This window comes from Mycteria americana, chromosome 3, assembly GCF_035582795.1.
Source record: "Mycteria americana isolate JAX WOST 10 ecotype Jacksonville Zoo and Gardens chromosome 3, USCA_MyAme_1.0, whole genome shotgun sequence".
In the NCBI taxonomy this organism is placed as follows: domain Eukaryota; kingdom Metazoa; phylum Chordata; class Aves; order Ciconiiformes; family Ciconiidae; genus Mycteria; species Mycteria americana.
The window spans coordinates 98,813,700-98,834,465 of NC_134367.1; the positions used below are offsets into that span (position 1 = coordinate 98,813,700).

Below are 20,766 nucleotides of genomic sequence, written 5' to 3' on the forward strand. Positions count from 1 at the left end.
CTCTAGTTACTACAGTTATTGGAATTCATAACAGAAGGCAATATGCTCATTGTATCAATCAGCAATTTCAACAAGATTAATTTTTTTTTTCTATTTGATCAAGGTAAGACCCTAGAATCCCTAGAATTACTTTTTAACTTACTCAGTGATATCCAAATTGCTTTTGAGACAAAGACGCTCACCTGCAACAACAGGTCTCTCTTGTACCCAGCACAAATTTACGCTTTGCTATAATTTTAGTTAATGTTGCATTTTCAACATAAATTTTAATCACAAGCAGTAAGTATCACAGAACTGGGATCATTTGTACCATACCGTCTGAAATGGTGTTTTCTGGAAGACTGATAAATGCACCAAAATCTTTGTCTCAGTTCTTCGAACATATTGGTGTCCTCAAAATATTGATAACTAATGTACTAGGTTACAATCTAAGCAAGATGGAGTTATATATGGAACTGGTCAGAAAACAAAAAGAAATGTCCACAGTTGTAATGTTCTGATGTTAGATTCTTTAGTGATTAGCTCTCACCAACTTAACCTCAGTTTCTAGACATAAACTACGGGACAGATATATTAGGACCGTACTTCACTAGTGGATTCTTTTGTTGCTTTAAGTGTTTTAGTCACAGCCCATTAGCAAGGCTTTTTTTCCCCCCACAACAAATCTGAGATAAATGGAAAAATCCAAACTGTAACTTCTAAGAAAACGCAAACTAGTAATAATATATTTTTTTTCCCATTTGAAAAACTGTATGCGAAAGAAGGAACCCATGCTTTCTGATGTTACTGAACATAAACATGCAATAATAGCAGTGTCATTGGATGTCAGGTTCTACCAGTTGATGTGACCTCTCTTATCCATGGAGTAAGAAATAGGACACGCACCAGACTGTTCATGCTTATGAGTGGATTCATGACAGTAGGGCAGTTTTGGTTAGCACAGAGGGAGTAGGGAGAAACCTGAGTGAGACTAACAGTGAGAAAAAGATGGTTCTGCTGCTTTTGTTGTAGGAGATCTCAGGAAGTTTTGCCTGTGTTTATCTGAAAGTCTTGGAATTTCTCTGCTTTGCTTTTATGTTGACCCATTAAATAATTACAGGATTTATGATACACATTTTCTTTATCACTGTTACATTACTTGACGTTATCAAAGAATAAAGACATTTTCTATCACAAAAACTATAGCAGAGCCGTATTCAGCAATATACAGAAAAACCTGCTGCGCAGATTTGAAAACTGCTATTTTTCAGCAGTGCCAAGTTTGGAATAAAGTGAATCCACCTTATACTGATGTGTATCAGTACGTATAATGACTCATGGCAGATGAATTAAGAGCACAGACTTGGTTTCAAGTAGAGTCAGAGATCCTATAGCTACTTTTCATCGCAGAAAACAGTGATAGTTCAGATAGCAGGGTAAACATTAATGGGAAACGCTGACTTTTAATGTGATCATAGTGACACTCTCTGTCTGGCATGTTTACTTTTAAAAACACCCACATTTACTTTCCTTGTATAACACAATGTCCATCACCCTGCCATTTGCACAAGTATCTTGTGGACTAAGGGGGTGGCAGAGACAGGAGGAGGGATGTAGCAAAAGGCAGTTTGCTATCTACCCTCCAAGGACATCAGAGGGAGACAAACACACGATTGCTATCTGTGGCTCTGTAAACCCTAGTTGTTACAAGGCAAAAGCTTAGCTTGCATGATGTATAACATCACCTGCTCCAGCAATGTCTACCATTGAGAAAACTTTCTGGACAGCAAGGTCCTGAGATGGAAAAGAAGGCTGTGTGTTCACCACATGGCCCTAACTATTTACTGATGTCTTAATGACGTATTGAACAAAGGTTTAATATTCATTTCCAGTAGCTTAAGGAAACCAATGACTTTTCTGGTAGCATAAAAACATTTTCTATAAAATAATTTCTATATAGGGCTTTTTAATGGCTTTGACCATAATTTTATTACAATTGTCGGTAACAGCTTAGGACATCACAGTGCCTGATCTGCTTATCTTATTATGCTGAGTTTCCTTAAAATAATGTGCAGACAAATAAATATATCGTACTTAACAGCTTTCCTTTGTGTGGCTTTTCCTTTCTTATTATTTCCACATTTTTATTTGTGAACATAAGTGAAATATGTACAAGTTTAAATATGCATTATGTAAAACATTCTCAAAAATTGGCTAAGCACAGAGGGGAGCGGTCTCTTTTTCTTTTTCAAGAGAGGGTTGCCTTTCACATTCACATCACACTGCTTTATAAACCTCATCCTTCCATGACCCCTACCTGGGAATGCAACAATTTTTCCATGAGCCTGAGGCAGGAACGGGATGTAGTGCTACAACTGTGCCTCTTGACTTAGCCTACCGACAAAGCCCGGATTTAGACAAGTTTTGTGTTGGATCCCAGTGGCAACTCTGCCTTCCCATGGCCCGCAGGCCTGCAATTTTTGTACCAAGTAAGAACTGTCACGAATGGAGCTGGCTTCATATTAGGCCTATTGTATAGGACAAACAATCTGCCTCAGAAAGTTGCAGCTAAACTAGATAGCAAATGATTTTCTCATTTTGTAAGGCTTCTCGAGGTTTTACAAACCATTTGTGTTTCACGCTGGGTGAAAACACAGACCGTTCAAAGCTTTTTGTGAAAGTAGTGTGTGAACAGCCGATGGCCTGGTGCTCAGGACAGTGACCGGCGCTGAACTGAGGCTGAGCTGCTTGCTCGTCCTGTCCCCCACCACCCTCGTGCGTGCCCTGACACTAAGGCTACCAGATCTCTCAGGGATTTTCTTCTTTCTTTCTCGCTGTCTCCACTTTGGTTAAAAACACCATTTTCTAACTTTTTTCCTTGAAGATTTCAGCTGAAAAATTCCGAACTGGCTCCACATATTCGGGCTGGGAATGAGAGGGTGAAATCTGTACTACCGCTAATGATATTTACTGTTTCAACCTCTGCTACAAAGCCCATCTCTTAAGTCATTGCTAAATATGTAATGTGATAAACCCCGTCCTCACTGACACCTCAGTGATCCCACTGAAGACAACAGAGGTCCCCAGGCTTAGCCAAGGACTGCCTCAAGCTGTGGTATTCTACTCTGTGAGGTTCAATGCTTCGTGCTCTTACTTTTATATCTCAAATAACATAAAAATAACATTGCGTATTATAACAATAGGTTAGGTGGAGCACAAACTAAAAGTGCCTACTATGTATGTCTATAATCCTTTTAAACAAAACAATACTAAATCGTTATTTGATAAAACCACTTGATGAAAGACAGTGAAAGGATGGTGTGAAGCTAGAAAAGCTTGTCAGATCAAGTTTTGAAAACTCAATTCTGAAAAAATGTTACCAGAACCTTAGAAAGCAAATTTATGAGCGGACACACTAATTAAGCTTGCATCCATTCAAAAGTTTTTCTTTGGAAACCAAAAGCAATAGGTTTTTTTCTCAGTGACCTTAGTAGGTAGGATGACAAAGTCACTACCATTTGAACAACAATGGAACACAAATTATGCAAACACAAAGAAAAGAGTACTTGGGTTTCAGGCATACAGTTTCTGTGGCTAAATGAAAAGACTGAAATTCTTTCTTCTCTTTCCTATTGTTGGGTGAAGCTTTCTTACTCAGAATAGAAATACATACAGCCAACAAATCCATGTCTATCCAGGTAGCATCTTGCATTTCTGTAGCAGTTCTCATTCCGCTATCTCAGCAACGAAGCCCTGTAACTCTTAATAACCCACAACAAGGATGTATTACTGTCTTATACAGATAATAGGAAAGGCAGAATAAAAGGATATAATGTAATCAACGACAAATCCATCCATTTTTAAAAATTACTTTAAATATGAAAGTAACTAGAGCTCTGAAACATTTTGCTCTGGTTTTTTGGTAATTTTCTTTCCTGTATTTTCCAGGATTCTGACCCAGATTTATCCCACCAGACATTAGTGTTTAATTGAGGTACCACGGTTTGCCCCAGGCTCCCTCCATGGCCATCTCCACAGATATCTCTGAGCGGATGATTCACGGAACATGTGGGCTGCACAGCTCCCTAAAGAAGCCTACCCTTCTCCACCGACTGTAAATGCACTCCAGGACAAGCAGGATCCTGACTTGGAAGCTTCAGTTGCATTCCTAAAGTTAGTGAGATGAACCTGAGCCTTTGTGTATATTCAGTATAAGCTGCTTCCCGGCTTCCTGTCTTCCAGATAGAGATTTCATTCAAATTAGTTGTAAAACTTCAATTTTTGTAGGAGAAAGCCAAACAAAGGCAGATTTTTAAAAAAGACCTGCATTCATTTGTCTTGTTACTCATGGTGGGATTGCCACACACACACACACAATTTACTAGGCTTTGAAGTTATGCCCTGTAATAATTCTTAATTTTTCTCACTTATGTCATATGGCACTCTCCTGACTGCAAAAATTCCCAACGTGCATATCCATCAAAAAGCCAGACATTTAATTGCTCTACTTGGACACACCAAATAAAGGCCTCCAAAGCATTATTAATCTACATTGTTTCAGGCATACAGAAAGAGCAGTCTAAAAAAATGAAAACAACAGAAGAAAAGCTGCTACTGTAATCAGCCATGACTGAAAGCATTTCCTGTATTTTGCTATCAAACCAGTTGTTTTTTCCATTACATACTAAGTGAACTTTAGTAAGGTCAAGACACCAGAGAAAAACAAGATCAGGGTATCTTTAATCAACTGAAGTTGACTACTTTAGTCTCTCTCTTTCAGATGTTTAGTCCTGGATCTCATCCCACATCTCCAATTTTCTTCCTTAAATCATAGATGCATAAACCAGGTCATTTTGAATTTATGATTTAGATAGTTGTTTTCAATGGCATTTAACTTGTTAGGCTTACACTTCCTCTACCCTAAAGGTCAATCAACCTCACACTGTGTAACAATACCAATATTATTTTAGTATGATATAAGTCCAACAGGGGAGACGGGTTTTCATTCACAATCACAATACTGGGCCAAAAACTTCCCTCAGTTGGAAGCCTATCGTTTCCATCATGCTGCCTATTAAGATCAAATGTAAGTTTTGAAATGACTATTAAACAAAAGTCAAAGCTACAATAGCATAGGTTCATTTGATCCAATCCTGTACATTGTCATCCTGCTGTCACACTAAATACAGACTGTTTTAAGGTATAGAGCATTCCTGTCCTGTTCTCTGACCCTATTCTTTTTCTAGAGAAAAAGTCTTTTTTTCTTCCATGAATGCCAAATGACATTCTTTTACTTGTAACACAAATATCGACAGCTCCCTCGAAAATGACCGGTTGACTCTGCAAAGAAGGGAAAAGCATGCCATGTTTTCCCAGCAGCTACTAAGAAAACTCCGTGCTTTGGCTCAATTCTGTTACGTAAAGGAGAAGACCAGCCTGCCTGAGCACTGGGATAAGACTGGAAGCCAATTCATCATACAACCTTGTTATCTACCTACTGATCACAGGCACACACAGTAGAGGCTATTGAGTGCTAGCAGATGGCCTCCAAAGCTCACCTGAAGTCCTGTTCTCCCTTGCTCCCCACCTCAACTTTAGTAAACGTTCTCTTTTTAATTCAGCTGAGGTTGTTTACCGAAAGAAAACTAATGACACTCACATAAATCCCATTTTTCAGCCAAGGGACCAGACCTTCAACATACTCAAAGAAGAAAACACACAGTGAAGATGAAGAGCTCTTAAAATATTATAATCTGCTTGTAAATGGTAGCACAAATCTTTTACATCCTCAGTAATGCTTATTTTGTGCTTCTATCAGGAACAGACAGAACCACCATTAGATTCAGGGAAAAACATGCAATGCTGGGAACCTACTTTATAACTTGAATTGGTCTCCTTTTTCTTTCATTTCTTTGATTAAACCCTATACACTCTGTAAACTTTTAAAGATGATGTTTAAAAAACCCAGTATTTCAGTCTGGCAACCACAACATGGGGCATACAATAAAGTGGCCAAACCCAGGTGATTGGGAGCATGTCCTGAGCAAGCCATTAACGCGCCAGCACGAGCCAACATTCCAGTGCCTTTTCCGTACTAGCCAAGGCCCTCTGCAGCTTTATGATGCCCAGAAAATGTAAAGGAGAAGGGTTGCTGAAGGTTTTTACATACAGTGTTTCTTTTTATAAAAGAAACAAATTTATCAGAATTCTCTTCCCTATGCTCCCAAGGGTGTCCTTAGCAGGGAACAAACACAGCTCCTCGCAGTAAGCAGACTCCTGGTAAAGCTCCGTATCATGTTTCCATGGAGAAAAATGCTTTCTTAGTCAGAAAAAAACCCTCTGCAGTGAACTTTTGTACAGACACTGATTTTTTCCAACCTCACTTTGGTCTCACTTCGACCTCTTGGGTCTTTTTATGGAAAGCCTTTCCACAGAGTGGTGCATGTAATATTACACAGAATGGACTAAATAAATTATATAGCATAAACGAAATGATGTAAGTCTGCAAGAATGTTGCTTCCAACAAAATGTTTACTTATATGGAATCACTAGAAGAAAGATTTTAATAATTTTTGCTTCTATTCTGATTTCAGTAGCATAGTTCACATGCCTAAACATCTTTTTACACAGTCACATGGTCTGAACTTGGGAAGGGTACTTAGGCTCTTAATTAAAAACCTTTTCTAACCCTGCTGTATTTATCAAGGACCAAAACAGGAGCAGTCAACAGCAGTTTAACAGATTTCTGCAGAAATTCTTGTAAAAACAGTGAGTTAAATCTATTTTGTTTTTTAACCTTCTAAAAGCATTCTGTTATACACATAGATTTGTCTGTTTCAAAATTCTGTAGAGTTAGCAATTTTCTATTATGCTTGATGGAAGATTACTGCAGTAGAGGGATTCTGGAAAAACTAAGAAGAATCTTTATTATTATTTCTGTAAAGTATGAAGAAGATGCCTGAAAAAATGTGAGTTGCTTGTCTTTCTATGTTGATCTATACATAAAATAAATTCCTAATGCTGCTTCCAGACAGAGGTCATAGAAGCTTGTGCTTTGCACTGATGGTTCCAACTCCAAACTTTGCTTTGATATGTAATTAAAAAGGGTTATATATGTTAATAGAGAGAGCTATATTTTACAAGATACTCTTTTAAAATTACGATTGTGTAGAAAAATCAAATTACTTTCACCCCCAACCTCGGCCAGAAAGCTGCACAAACATTCCTAGAGAAACTTTTCTTGTGCAGGAAGTTTCAGCTCCAGCACTGTTTCAAATGTAGCTCCTGCAGCCTTCCCCCATCTCCTCCAGAAAACACACGCTCGGGAACGCTACTTCGGCTGCAGTGCCAATGTATAATATCATCACTTAAAATCTACTTATACAAAGCACTCCACTATTTTTAATTAATATGAATGCTATGGAAAGATGAGTCATGGGCTACTCACATGAAATAAAACATGGCATGACTTAGGAAATTTACAATGTATTCACTTTTCCCAACATCAAGGTTGGCAAAGAGTGCTATACCAATTTACCTTCAGCTGTAAAGACAGAAAGGCTACAGAGAAGAGCTTAATAGTCCAGCCCAAATGAAAAAGAGAGAGGCAATTCTGAATACAAGATTTGGGAGACTAAAACGTGATTTTAATCTCTAACATTTGGTACTTACTGCGTCGTCATTACATGTAAATACTGACTTCAGTAGGATTATAATGTAAACTATTGACCAAAGTGGGCTGTTCTTGAAGAATTTTGTCAACATTAAAAAAAAATGTTTGGGGCCTGAGGAATTACCTTTGTAACTTCTATGTGCCCAACCACTAGGTCTCTCTTCAGAGACCTGCTAACCAGACTCTATGCTCTGACAAGATCAGAAATTATCCTAGAAAACTCCCAGATAGTTACATGGGCAAAAACTAGCAAGAAACCTAATTATACAGCTTACAGAAGAACTATTTTATGTGAAGCTTCATTAAATTATAATGTTCAATAAAGTCTCTTTGCATTCTTCTGACAGCCTTAAACTGAGCACGCTGAGTACAATTTAATTCCATTGTAAAATTGCTTTGCTCTTCTAGTGTCAGAAAGAGCTTCTACTGTAAATGAGAATCATGACTTTTAAAGAACCAGTCTCTTATACACCAGATAGCAGCCTCTATACACCCATGTCATGTCATAATCACATTTATAACATATTTTTATTATGTATTATCACATTCTGAATTCCAAATAAAAATGCATGAAGAAATGAATCTCTGAGAAAGATTATCAAAACACTTTTAAAACAAAACGGGAGAGAAGTTGCAGAAGTTGTGCTATATCCCAAGACATGTATATGATGTATTAAACTCAACATTGCCCAACCCTGAAACAAACGTGGATATTAGTTTAGAGTCTCTGTAGCCAATTTGTAGCATTGCATTAAGACTTGATAGAATAGCAAATGAAATATTAAGGGGCACTTTAGTATGATTCTCAACCCAGACTCACACTTCAAATGCTGACATTGAAGTACTCCATTAGCAATGACACAGTTCAACCCTTTACTGCCTGCTCTGCCCCGGGCATCATCCCTTCCACTTTCTTTCATACCCCCATGCTACTGTCGCTGTAATTAGGCAAACATAACTGTGTTTGATTGCTTTTTAAATGGGTCCTATTAAATAAGGTGTGTAAGAAATAAACCCCGTTTTCTATGGCAGGATTTTTGGATTTTAGCCTAAATCTCTCCGACTGCGTTTATACAGACAATTATCTTGGCCTAACTGAGAGCACCCATAGCTGAGCCAGGGGAGAAAAGGCTGTAGAGGTGATGATGACTTACACCACATTTGTCACCAAATTATCTCTGGCTTTATAAGCTATAGCTCACTAATATCAGTTAATGTTTTGTTGTTATTACTACACAGACAATTTCCACGATGCTGTTTCAAAATTTCTTCCGACTCTTCTGCTCATGGACAGAACAACTTCTACCCAATCTGCAGATGTTTTAAAAATAGTAGCCAAATCCTTTTCCTCTCGGGTCATCCACAGAAAACCAGAACTTTTGTCCTACTGTGTGTGCAAGCATACCACTCGCTATGATCTCATGGAGGCTGACAAAAGATCCCCTTCCTTTTCCTTTTGTGAATTTTCAAAAGGTGAAAAGGGAACCTGCCTAAAACCCAGTGTTGTCCAAGGGTTTCTCTCACCTCCACCCTGGGCATTTCTCCTTCAGTGTCTGTGGAAACCAGCTCAGAGAGTTTTGGCAGAGGTAGCTTCCACCAGCTTGCAAAGGACTGCCTTCAGCCTCATGCCAAAGAGTACGCTGCTGAGCTGCTGTCTACTTCCCCCGTTCACCACCTGGGGATCCTTCTATGCTATCAGGTATTTCAAGACTTTCATATAAATGAGAATCAGGGCCTCCTTATAATAGTTATGGCCCCTTTGGACCTATTACAGATTATCAACAAATGAACTGGCACACATTTGGTATGCCTTTTTATGCTCTCAGTATACAGCACCATAAACGCTTGCTGTCCTCTTATTGGTGGTTAAGTTTAGGCAAATATGTACACAGGCAGTTTCTTAAGTGCATATTATTTTTGTTCTACAAGTACTCCTTTAGAGCTGTTTCAGATTTATTGATGTTTGGAAGCTTTTAAATATCCATTACCCACTTAATTGACCATAGCAATTCCATCTGACTCATTATTTGTGTTTGTTAGAATATATTTAGACATTTTTTTAAATGGGTGTTAATAGACCATGGGATCTCCCTTGGAAACCCTATAATAAATCAAGTAAATACCTGGCGAAGCGCTATAATGTTTATTTGTTACTACTTAATTTTACCCTTAATATTCCATGTTTTGAACACATGAAGTTCCTAAGTTCAGGTTATTCGTGACCAAGCTTTCTTTGGTTGGTTTTTTTTTAGGGCACTGCTTCTGCATTATTCAGTTTCATACCAAGGTGCACGCATACCAGCTGCTATATTGGCTATCTACCGTTGAAGCCACCCCATCCTTCCCTTCCCTTGAAGGGGCAATCACATGCCCAAAGACTGGAATACCTCGTGAAGAATACTGTTACAACTGCCACTGTCAAATCTACATTAAAAAATGTACACAGCTGCATGTACTATTTGCATTTGACATGCTTTGAAGAATGGTATTTTCTGTGACTTCCATACATCAGCAGAAGGAAATTAAAGTCTGGAGGAAAAAGTTTACATATGTAAGTACTAGCATTATTTCTGGCCTCTCCCCTTTATTTTTTTTCTCTCTCTGCTGTTTCGCAAGACCGACTACTGGTAACAAATTCTAGAAGCAGGAGGCAAGAAGTGAAGACCCATCTGGTGTGTACATTGTGAGAAGAAGAGCTGCTTGGCCTTCTCCTCATAAGCTGGATGTTACCGTAGGAATTTTTTTGAATCCAAAGCATTATACCCCCAACATAAGTGGTCTTGGGAGCTCAAAATTCAATTTGGTGGTGGCAGGAGAGTGTCTCTCCCTGGTGCCATCCATCCCTGGGTGTATCACAGTGCAGAAACCACACAAACTCCCATCTGAGTAAAAGCTGGCCTTAGCCTCACTGCCATTCCTGCTTAGCCCTGCTCCACATCTGCCTCCTCCACACGTGCTCAATGCTGCTGAGATGATGAAGACAATGTATTTCTGCCGCTGTCTGCTGCTCTGGGAAGCTGCTTGTTCGGACTCTGTGAAACACTGGCAGCTGAGGAGAGGGGCAGGCATTATTTCTGACACAAGAAGGTAAGCTAACTGACTCATTACCACTCTGGCCTTGTTACCCCTCACCATTCTGCTCATTTTCAGCACAGTCACGGCCACCTGATCCATTTTGTTCCACTTTCTGACTCCCCTGGTTAGACTGCACCTAGTCTGCCCAAGGTCCTTCTGATGTAATCCCACCACTGTTTATTCTGGTAGCAGTGGAGACTTTGATGCACTCCCCAAAATGCTGGGGGTCTTACTGGCTGTATTTTCTCCATTTTAGTTCCTTAGGCCATTTTAGTTAACCTCCTGGTGAATAATTTTATTTCTGTTTTCTTACATTTGAGTACAAGTTGTCAGCTAAACAGACATTTTTAAAGTTTTCAAAAGTTTCAGTGACAACTCAGTTATGTTAGCTTTCAGATTGGCTAAATTCTCATTTTCCACAGCCTTTTGCAATGGTAAGAGAAATAACATATGGTTTTTAATAACACTGCATTCTTAAATGCAATGATTTTCTGTTTTAAAATAAACACATTTTCAATCTGAAAAGTCAAACCAAGGTCCCAAATCATTCAGGAAGCTGCACACTTCATGCATATGAATGGTCTCACCGAATCAAAATCAGCCCATGAGTACAGTGATCTGCATGCAGAAATGTTTGCTAGAGCAGCGTCTAAGTGATAAGGTCTTTTATAACAAGGAGGTGGATAAAAGTGTGAGGGGGAAGAAGGGGCAAAGAGAATAAATGCAAACCTTGAGCCAAAAGTAGCAAGGTTCTGACCAAAAGATGGGAAAAGTTGTATGCAAATATCTTTACCAAAGCAGATAATCCAAATTTTGTTTTAAGGTTGTTCAGTATTTTTAATGCCTTTATTTAAAAAACACTAGATTTCCTTTCATGTTTTCATCTAACGTTTTGCATTACTCTCCAACTTCTCCGTTGCACCTCAAGAGCTCAAGATCTTTGTGAAATGCCTATTGCCTCAGAACCACGTTTGCTGTGCACTTCTCTGTATTACTATGAAACTTTGGCAGATGCATTCAATAGCATGCAAAAAGGCAAAGCCTCACCCTTAACATGACATAGTTTCAACATCACTGCAACTGGGTTATAGAAATATTTTCCATTGTTTGAAGACAAACATGACTGAAGGGCACAGCAAAATTCAGTCCTAACTTTTGGCTGTTAGCAGCAGAATTACATTTAGGAAGCACCTTTAGAGTTTTGATGCACTGCAAAACAAAAAGCATTCTCTTTCTTCTGTTAGAAAATCGTTTGAGGAGTATGATTTTCTTTGGAACTGGTGTACATGTTTCTGTAGAAACAAAGTTGTGCCTCAGCATTTTAGGAAAACTACAGGGATTGTCTTGCGTCAGTACATTTCAGTTTTACATGTGCTGCAGCTCTACTGGATTTTCATTTTGTGTATGTTTCTCTCAGTTAAAATCTTATCAAATGCAGAAAGGTAACACATTTTTTCCTGTTACAAAATAAAAACACAATCATCAATCACCTAAACTCACTGACATTCACCCAAAAATGAATACAAGTAAGCTCTGTAACATTTCACTGCTATTATCTGTTGAGAAGTGCTGTCACCCTTTCTACCGAGCGTACCGGAACATGGCTGCCCTCACAGGAATGTAAACTTGGCATTAACCCTGGCAGATTCCCACTCCCTGCCCTCTCTCATTTAACATTAACTCACTCCTATACTGTTATCAGAAGGTAAAGGTCATAGCTTTATTTACATAATACAGCGCTATACAAACGGTCATTAAACAAGAAAATCTTGCACCAAATAAACATGAAGCAAAAAAACAATGCTGACCTCGCTACCGGGAACTCCCCCGGAAGTACCTTGTCATTCCCCAAATGAGGTCAATGGTGCTGCTCTACCCTTCTAAATATTAACTGCCCAGCTCTGCTCCTCCGCATACCCAACTCCCACGCAAGAGCCAGCTGAGGACTTTCTTATGTTCCAAACCCAGGAGAAATTTAGAAAGCATTCTACTGTTGGCAAGACCGCGTGGTTCATATCCTATTCCCACAGCCTTTACTCATCCTTCCACAGCTGGAAACCTTGTCAAAGGCTCTCCTATACGACAGCAGTGTTTAGCACAATACATAAGCTGGGCAGATGGCAGGGTGGACTCCCTCGGTCCGAATGCCAGAAGCCTGGGAACCAACCCTTCTTCCTGCTTCTCATCTCCCTCAGCCCCGCTCCTCTCCACCCCGGCCCACTGCCTTTTCCTGCGGGGAAGATATCCTGCTTATTTATGCGTTTCACGACTGCTGGCCTGCCCAGATCCAGCAAGAAAAAGTGCAAAGAGGGCAGGAGGCCAACGACTAAAATCCCGTCGGAGCTCACGCTCACTTTTGGAAACTAGACCAGGCAGAGCAGAGCAGAGCATGGAGGTAGCCTGGGGCGCAAACCTGTCCAGGAGCGCTGGTCAGGTGGCGTGGCTTGGGCAGCAGCACAGTTCACTCCTTGCTTCCTGCTTTTACTGAAGGTGATGGAAATAGTTTGTTGCTCACTTGTGCCAGAAGCAAACTGTAACTTCTCTGTAGCGGACTCCTGCAACAGGCAGTTTCTGTGGCGAAGGGCTTGAGTTCAGGATTTTCCCATGCTTAGGTCTGAATGTGCTGTCTGAGGGTACAAGGTCTTTCTTGCCCTCCTTCATGGACCACAGCTCAAGCGGCAATTTAACCTTTTACTGTTTAGAGTTGCAGTAAGATGATCTTTACATACTTAAAACCAAATTTAAACCAAAATGCTCCATGTCTAGTTTTGTATTTTAAAAAGCCAAAAAAAAGGGGAGGAGGGAAATTTTATTTGGCTGCTGCCACTCAGAAATAACACAGTAAGGTAACTTGGGAGAATGATGACTTTTAACACGTTAACCACTGACCATGCAACATTTTCATCAGTGTAAATATAACTCCTCGTTGCTCTGCCAAGGTTGCACTGAATCATACAACCGCTAGTGAAGTCAGACTTTCTAAATATTCTTATTTCACATAAAAACACACTAATGAAAGTGCTTTTAATTTTAGGTACTTCTTCCTTCTGAAACACCGGTGTGTGTTACCCTGATAAACAGGAATGCTGGGAAAACTGATCATCCAAGGAAAAATTCAGTTAGTGTTCAAACAAGTTCTTAGGGTATTTGTGTACGGAAAAAGCTCGGGGGTATACAGGGCTTGGCATCAGCATATTTATATTCCCATTCTCCTCAATTCAGTGTTAATATATCCTTCATCACGACCAACATACTAATTACAGAGTGCACAGAGCCTCAGAAAGCTGCAGCAGGTTACAGGCTGGATTATTACTTCATATTGCTGAGGAACATGATAACCCATAGTTAGGAATGAGGACTCCCCTGTGACCAGGTGCTGTACAAGTGTTGAAGGCAACATCTCACAGACCTTACATTTGAAACCAAAAGAATGAGTTAACGCAAAGCAGGTGACATTATTTTCCCAGTTAAGATATTTTTCATCCTCTCAGGTGAACTGAAATTGTGTACATTCAGTTTCCTTCTTTTGTACTTCAGAGAGAGCACCCCGTTTAATCACTTGAATGGTCTTGGAGCACGCCAGAGATCACACGACATGCAACTACTGGCCCTTCAGGTCTTCACTGAAAGAAGGTTTGTAGCTCACACAGTTATCCCCTAAATCAAATATGAACTGGGGAACTGGCATTTATGTTAATGAAGTGGTACCCATTCTCGTGCTGATGCCCTTGCCTGGGGAGACAACAGTGCTTTGTATGTATTTCAGGCCAGAGTGGGCCACTTGTGTCACCTCACTTGAACTCCTGCAACGAGAGCCAGAGACACCCACCCGGGTACTCCTGTCCTCAGCCCAACAACTGCAGGTGAAACAAGAACATGCAACATTTACATATATTTGTGGAAAGCGCACAGGAATGTTGAAAGTCAGTACAAGAGGGGAGTATGGAACTGGCAGTTTCTTAACACCCAGTTGGTTGCATCTTCCCTGTATGAGAATGTATATTAAGCTGACGATGACTGACTTTAAATATACCAGACTCCAGGGACAGGTGACAGTGAACATAGTCCACAACCTTTCATCACTGAGTTCAAAGTCCAGTTCAGCTCACAGGCAAAATGAGATTCATAGCCTAGCCCTTAATTCCTGAAGCTTGGATGCATTTTTTCAAAGCAGTGCAATTGCATAACACAAACAACAATGACTGCCAGAAACTGCGATTGAAACTTCTCTAGTGTCTGATTGACTCTACTTGTATTATCAGGCCCCAGCTTGACATGTGCCTGAATAGCTGAATACCAGATGAGAGGGAAGGTGGCAGGCATAATGCAAATATTTTTACTAAGTTGTTGAAGTGTTTTTGACACAACATCAGTAGCATTATACCCTTAAAGATGCCACACTGAAAACTATCCTGAAGTTTATCTATCATACAAGATGTATTTACTAACAGCAGCATCTTTATATACAAAAATTGTGAGGTTCATCTTTATTTCCAACATAAACTCGACAAACAAAAGGAACGTACGTAATTCCAGTGAGCACACAGATAATTGGACAAGTCTGGGAACAACTGTTGGGCCAGTTGCAAAGATGTGAACTTACAGAATAACTTCTATTGCCAAACACGGAGCTAGCTTTCTCTTTGAACTTCAGGGGAAATGAGGATAAACTAGTTATTATACAAGATGATCATTTAGTATCATCATAGCACTTTCTAAAAATCTAACCAACAAGCCAAAGCATGAGCTAAAGCTAGTTATTTACTTCCAAAAATATAACTATGTTTAGCTCCAAACAAATACTTCCACATACATGGCTGAAAAAAGATCAGAAGGTATAGCAGCTATTTTGAAACCTGCATTTCCATCAAACATCTGAGTTTATTTATATATTCCCCATTTTCCTTGAAGTATTGCCCACACAAGCAGCATTTCCCACTTTGGAGAATAACCATTAATTTCACACCGCAATGTTTTTTCTAGAGATATAATTACACAGAAGACAAGTATTCTTTATTAAAATATCTGAAGGCATGTTAGGTAGTTATGACTGGTAGTTATTCAGGAGCATAGGTTTTCTTTTCTTTTTTTTTTTTTCTTCTTTTTTTTCCCCCTTTCCCTTCCTTGTTTGCCAGCTATTAAGAGCTTTGGAGATGTAAAGGAGTGACTTGATCCCAATGCATTAACACTGTAATAAATGATGCAGTGAGGTACGGAATAATCAGGCTGAAACTGTTCTGTGCAAGACAACTATTCTAACATACGCTTGACATCAACAAATGCACTCTCCCAGGGCCTGGCACACTATGAATGAATTGTGACATTTTCTTACGATTAATTCTTTTAAGATAATCTCTAACTTCTTCCTTCTACTTGTATTTTATAGAGTAACTGGGGTATACATTTTATGAATTGTTGAAGCTCCTAGCATACCCCAGTTGGGAAAATGAGTTATTCTTATGGACATAATTATGTCCAGATCCAAAAGCCTGTGTCAAAGAAGAATACAACTAAATCTGTTCCTAATGTTCTTCCTGTTGCTTTTTTTAGTTTCTGCTTTCATCCTACAACTCATGTTATTTCTCTTTTGCCTCTTCTGATAATACACTCAATATAACATGCCATTTACAATTTTAGTGTTTTACTGTAGCATGCCAAAGTCATGTCAGCATTGTCTCTGAATCAGAAGTTGAGAGTATCTTGCAAAGTTTAAATTACAAAGCATTGTCTCATGAGAATGACATCTCTCTTGGGACTGAAGCGTTTTGACTATGATAAAAAGTCACAGAAAGAATGCAGGCACACAGAGCGATTCAATGCAGCTAGGAGCCAACACACAGCAGAAGCTACATATAAGACAAGGGAAAAGAGGGAGAAAAGAGAAAGAGAGGACAGAGAAGGGGATGTGTGTCAAAGGATGGGAGCAGGGAGGGAAGAGGGAGAACGAATGCACGCATATGAAGAAGGGGGAAGGTCATTTTCCCAATTCTTTCCTGCTCAAAAAAAATCACAAAACTGGTTCACAAAAATCACTAAACTGACTGCTAATTACAAAGTGTCTAAGCTCCAGTTTTCAGGAAGAGAAATTAGCTCAAGTCTTTTTATGGAAACAAATCCTCGAAATCCTTTACTTTTTAAAGCACCAATCTTATCTGTTTCACTTATGATGGATTCTTATGAAATTCTGAAGTTGCCACGTTCTAGTATCTAAATGTACAAATACATACCTTTGAAAATAAATGCAGACAAGCATAGGGACTGTTATATGGGCAGTAAAGGTAGGAAATGTGTTGGGCCTTCAGCACTTGAAAACAAACCTATACAAAGTGGTAGGGCCTAAAGTCCAACCCAGTATGCAAACATCACACCAGTGTTAATAAAAGATGGAGATTAAGAGCTGCAGCTAGCAAAAAAGTTTTCTAAAGAAAACCGGATTTGTGACTGAAAGACCACTTTCACAGAGATTTATTTTCCTGAGAAATGCAAAGTCCTGCTGTTTGCGATGTCTCTGGAAGGGAAACTCCTTCTCTGAGAAGTCTCCCTTTGAATCCCAGTTGGTGGGAAAGCCAATGGCTTCTGGTAGAAGTCACCACTCAGTCCTGGTTACTAAACATTTAAAATTCACTTCTTTCAATTTGTAGTACTCTTGAGAGAGAGCAGCCTTAATATGAATCCAGGGATGTGATAAATTCCACATCCTCATCTTGATGTTTCTGCTCAAGAAATCTGAGACTGCCTGTCCCTGAGATGATGACCCCAAATCAAAACTGATAACCTGAAAGAGGGTGAAAATACCAAGAGAATATCAAAACTCAGATCCACAGAACTCAGAATTTTTAGCAGACAGGACAGACCTGTATCACAAAACCTGTAAAGCACTCTGCTTGTGAAAGCCCAAATTTATCACAAGCAATGACAGGCTGCTAAAAACAAATAAAAAGAGAGAGGAAGGGTGCAATGACAAGATAAAGGACTTAATAAACGCACTGACATCAGGGTGAAAATTTTCAAAGTGATTCCTTACTTTTAATAATAAAAGCCTATCCCTAAATGCATTCTCCAACACAGCGCAAACAATACGCACTTTTTTGGTGTGTGTGCATGTGTGTCGAAGATTAGAGATGGGGGGGGGGGGGGGGGGCAGAGGTTCAAATAGATGCAGGGCACTTGCAAGCAAATCAAAATTGTCTGCAAAGAGCCACTTCCTGATGGTGACTAAGCCTTCACCCAAACAGTCAAGAGGAAGGGGCACAAGTAAGCATTGCAAACGACCATCCCGATTGTATCAGAGTGGAGACAACTAGGACAAACAAACTCAGGAAGTGGCAGGGAGTTAGAAACCGAGAGGAAATCTATGGCACAGAGAGGAAAGTGAAGAGATTGCGCCGATCTGCAGAAAGGTCACCTCTGGGTCGCACTGTGCCAAGCTTTTTCAAAACCGCTTTATTTGGACTATAATACAAAACTGGCACACACAGCTGGCGACTGCTGCAGAGGCTATTCAAATGTTAACATTCTCAATGATAAACAGCCAAAAAAAGTTCTATGTAAGCAAATTGGAACAAACAACTAATCTAAATCTGGTTGCTAAGAGACAGAGGATTTCAGCCAAAACCAGCCCCAAGCCTCAAGAATACTTTATTTTTGATTAAAAAAAAGTACCTGTAGATGACGCCATGTTGGTGAAGAAACATGAGTGCTGATGTGACCTCTGCTGCATAAAAGCGGGATCGAGGTTCGTCAAATTTGCGTGAGCGCTGGATTTGAAACATTAGGTCTCCTCCATTTACATATTCCATGACGAAAAAGAGGCGGTCCTGAAATTAATTAAACAGTGCTATTTAGCTAATTTCTTTTATTCGCACAAAGGACTGCTTGAAGCTACACTTTAGCCGACTGCAGCATTTGCGTCAAGAAATGAAAGAAACAAATGCTACAATTCTGAAAAAGGAAAAGCTGACAACCAAAATCCCCCAAACCTAAAGAAAACAAGACAAGAGTCTCAAAGTGAGAAACGAGAAAAAAGGAATAGAATCAAAACGTAGAAATAAGCAACACATACACAAATCTCTACACATCAACATATACATATGGAATTAGAATCAATTTTATATAATAACGGAGATACTTAAATGATGCCATTTCTTTCAAAATTCAGCCATAACAATGAAGAGATAAAGTCAATTCTGTCAACTCCTGACAGGCTGCTGGGCAAATTTCAGGCTCCTTATTTCTTCTCTTATCTCTTACCAGCTACTTTGTCTGCGAAGTACCTTTCCCAAATTATGTAAAAACGAATTAGAATTGTTAAGCTATAGAAACCAGTGCTGCCAATCTCAAACACTTATATATGACTTTTTGAATTGCCTCAAAGTCTCATAAGACAATGAAATATAATTACATTATTAAAATCCATATCAAGTTCTTTTTATTTTCTTCTGATGCTTATCACTTCAAAGTTCAAGTTTTCAAGACTTATTCCATGATGGAGAACTAGAAATGAACTTTACTTGAGAACAGCAACTGAGATTCTCAGGTAATCACCCCATTTTGGTGTGTTTCAGAAAAAGATCCAAAAGTTAAGCACTCAGTGAAATAGTCAGAACTGAGAACACCAGTAAACTAAATGTGTGCTTGGCATCTTGAAACATTTATGATCTAAAATAACAATGCAGATAAAGGCATAAGCAAAGAAATGACACACATCCACTTGATACAATTTAGATCCTCCTTTTTGTAAATGTTTCTTATAAATTTTCACAGTTTTCCCTAACCTGAACTAACAGCCCTAAATAATCATCAACTCTTTGCCCATTCACCTCTGGTTTCTGAGCCTACTTCCACATTCTTTATTTCCTTACTGTAAAATATCTACATCTATATGCACATGAGTTTAGACAGAGGTGGAGGTAATTCTCATGTGATGTGGAGAATGGATCTGAGCATATACTCCTTGCTCTGCATTAGCTCACATTTCCTTCTCCGGTCACACGATACACAGGTGTGTAAGCATGGGACTTCACCGAAGGGAGCCCCTCTCCAACTTTCACGTCCCACTGCAGTTTGGCTCTGGCTCATGGTATCTGGTGTGCTGGGTTGAAGAGAAGGAGACGAGATGCGGCATTGCTTTGGACAAGCAAAACCAACAGAAGATGGAAGTTAATTAACGTCTCACAAGTGAATCCAAGCCTGCAGATTACATAGTTTACATATATGAGTCCAGAAATCCATAAATGTTTGCTGTTTGTCTTTAATCGTCTACTCTACAGCTCAGATTTAAAGCATAGCACTTAAAAATATCCTTAAACTTAAGTATGTGCATTAATCCTGCTCATTAAGTGCCTAAATGTTATACTTATCAGGGATGTTTCCTGGAGGAGGCTACAAATGTTTGGCTGACTTTTTGCTGATTACGGAAAGAGGATGCAGAAAAAAACCTTGTGCCTTTCCCCCTGTATCTTGGGAACACAGAAACTGCCAGACTGGATCAAATTCAGGATCCGAGTGGACTGGCATTCTTGGTAAAACATTGCTAACAACTTTGGTACATTTTCCAATATTTTTCTTACCATTCCCTAATAGGCAAAACCTACTAAAGAACTGCATCAAGGCTTCTGGCTGTATCATACACCCAAAAGAGCAGGGCTTTAGAGCCATGCCTTTGTTCTTTCTGCAATGCTTAATACTGCTGATAAGAAACATTCAAAATCATAGTGCAGATCTCTCAACATTATTGTAGGCTTTAAATATCACCTTTGCTTGTTTTAAGCAAAAATATGGGCCCTTGTGCTGTCTCTCTGATTTCTCTCTGGAATCAGCCTTGCTTTTAAAAGAAAATCCGATAGCTCTCAGATGGTCTTCTGATTTCAGAAGCTAGAGCTTAAGGAAAACACCAAATGCAGTCAGTTTTGTGATAAAGTAAATCAAAGGCATAGCTATATTGGTACTTGTAATGTAGATAAGAGGATACAACATGCCCAAGAAGATGATGCAGGCATTGTCCTTTGTTAGGCTCCTCATCACCGCACTACAGACAGTAT

At 39.4% G+C, this 20,766-nt stretch overlaps 1 protein-coding gene and 1 long non-coding RNA gene across 3 annotated transcripts in view; one reads left to right on the forward strand and one right to left on the reverse strand.

Moving 5' to 3' along the window:
• PRKCE (protein kinase C epsilon) overlaps positions 1–20,766 on the reverse strand; it is a 302,234-nt gene that overhangs the window by 36,267 nt on the left and 245,201 nt on the right. For both annotated transcript variants that reach the window (XM_075496258.1, XM_075496259.1), the window contains one exon: positions 18,389–18,543. In XM_075496258.1, coding sequence (XP_075352373.1) covers positions 18,389–18,543 — 155 coding nt within the window. The remainder of the gene's footprint in view (positions 1–18,388; positions 18,544–20,766) is intronic.
• On the forward strand, positions 6,863–15,267 carry LOC142407135 (uncharacterized). The gene is made up of 4 exons (XR_012774819.1): positions 6,863–6,947; positions 8,891–9,350; positions 9,904–10,738; positions 14,264–15,267. It is a non-coding gene; the product is annotated as an uncharacterized LOC142407135 (long non-coding RNA).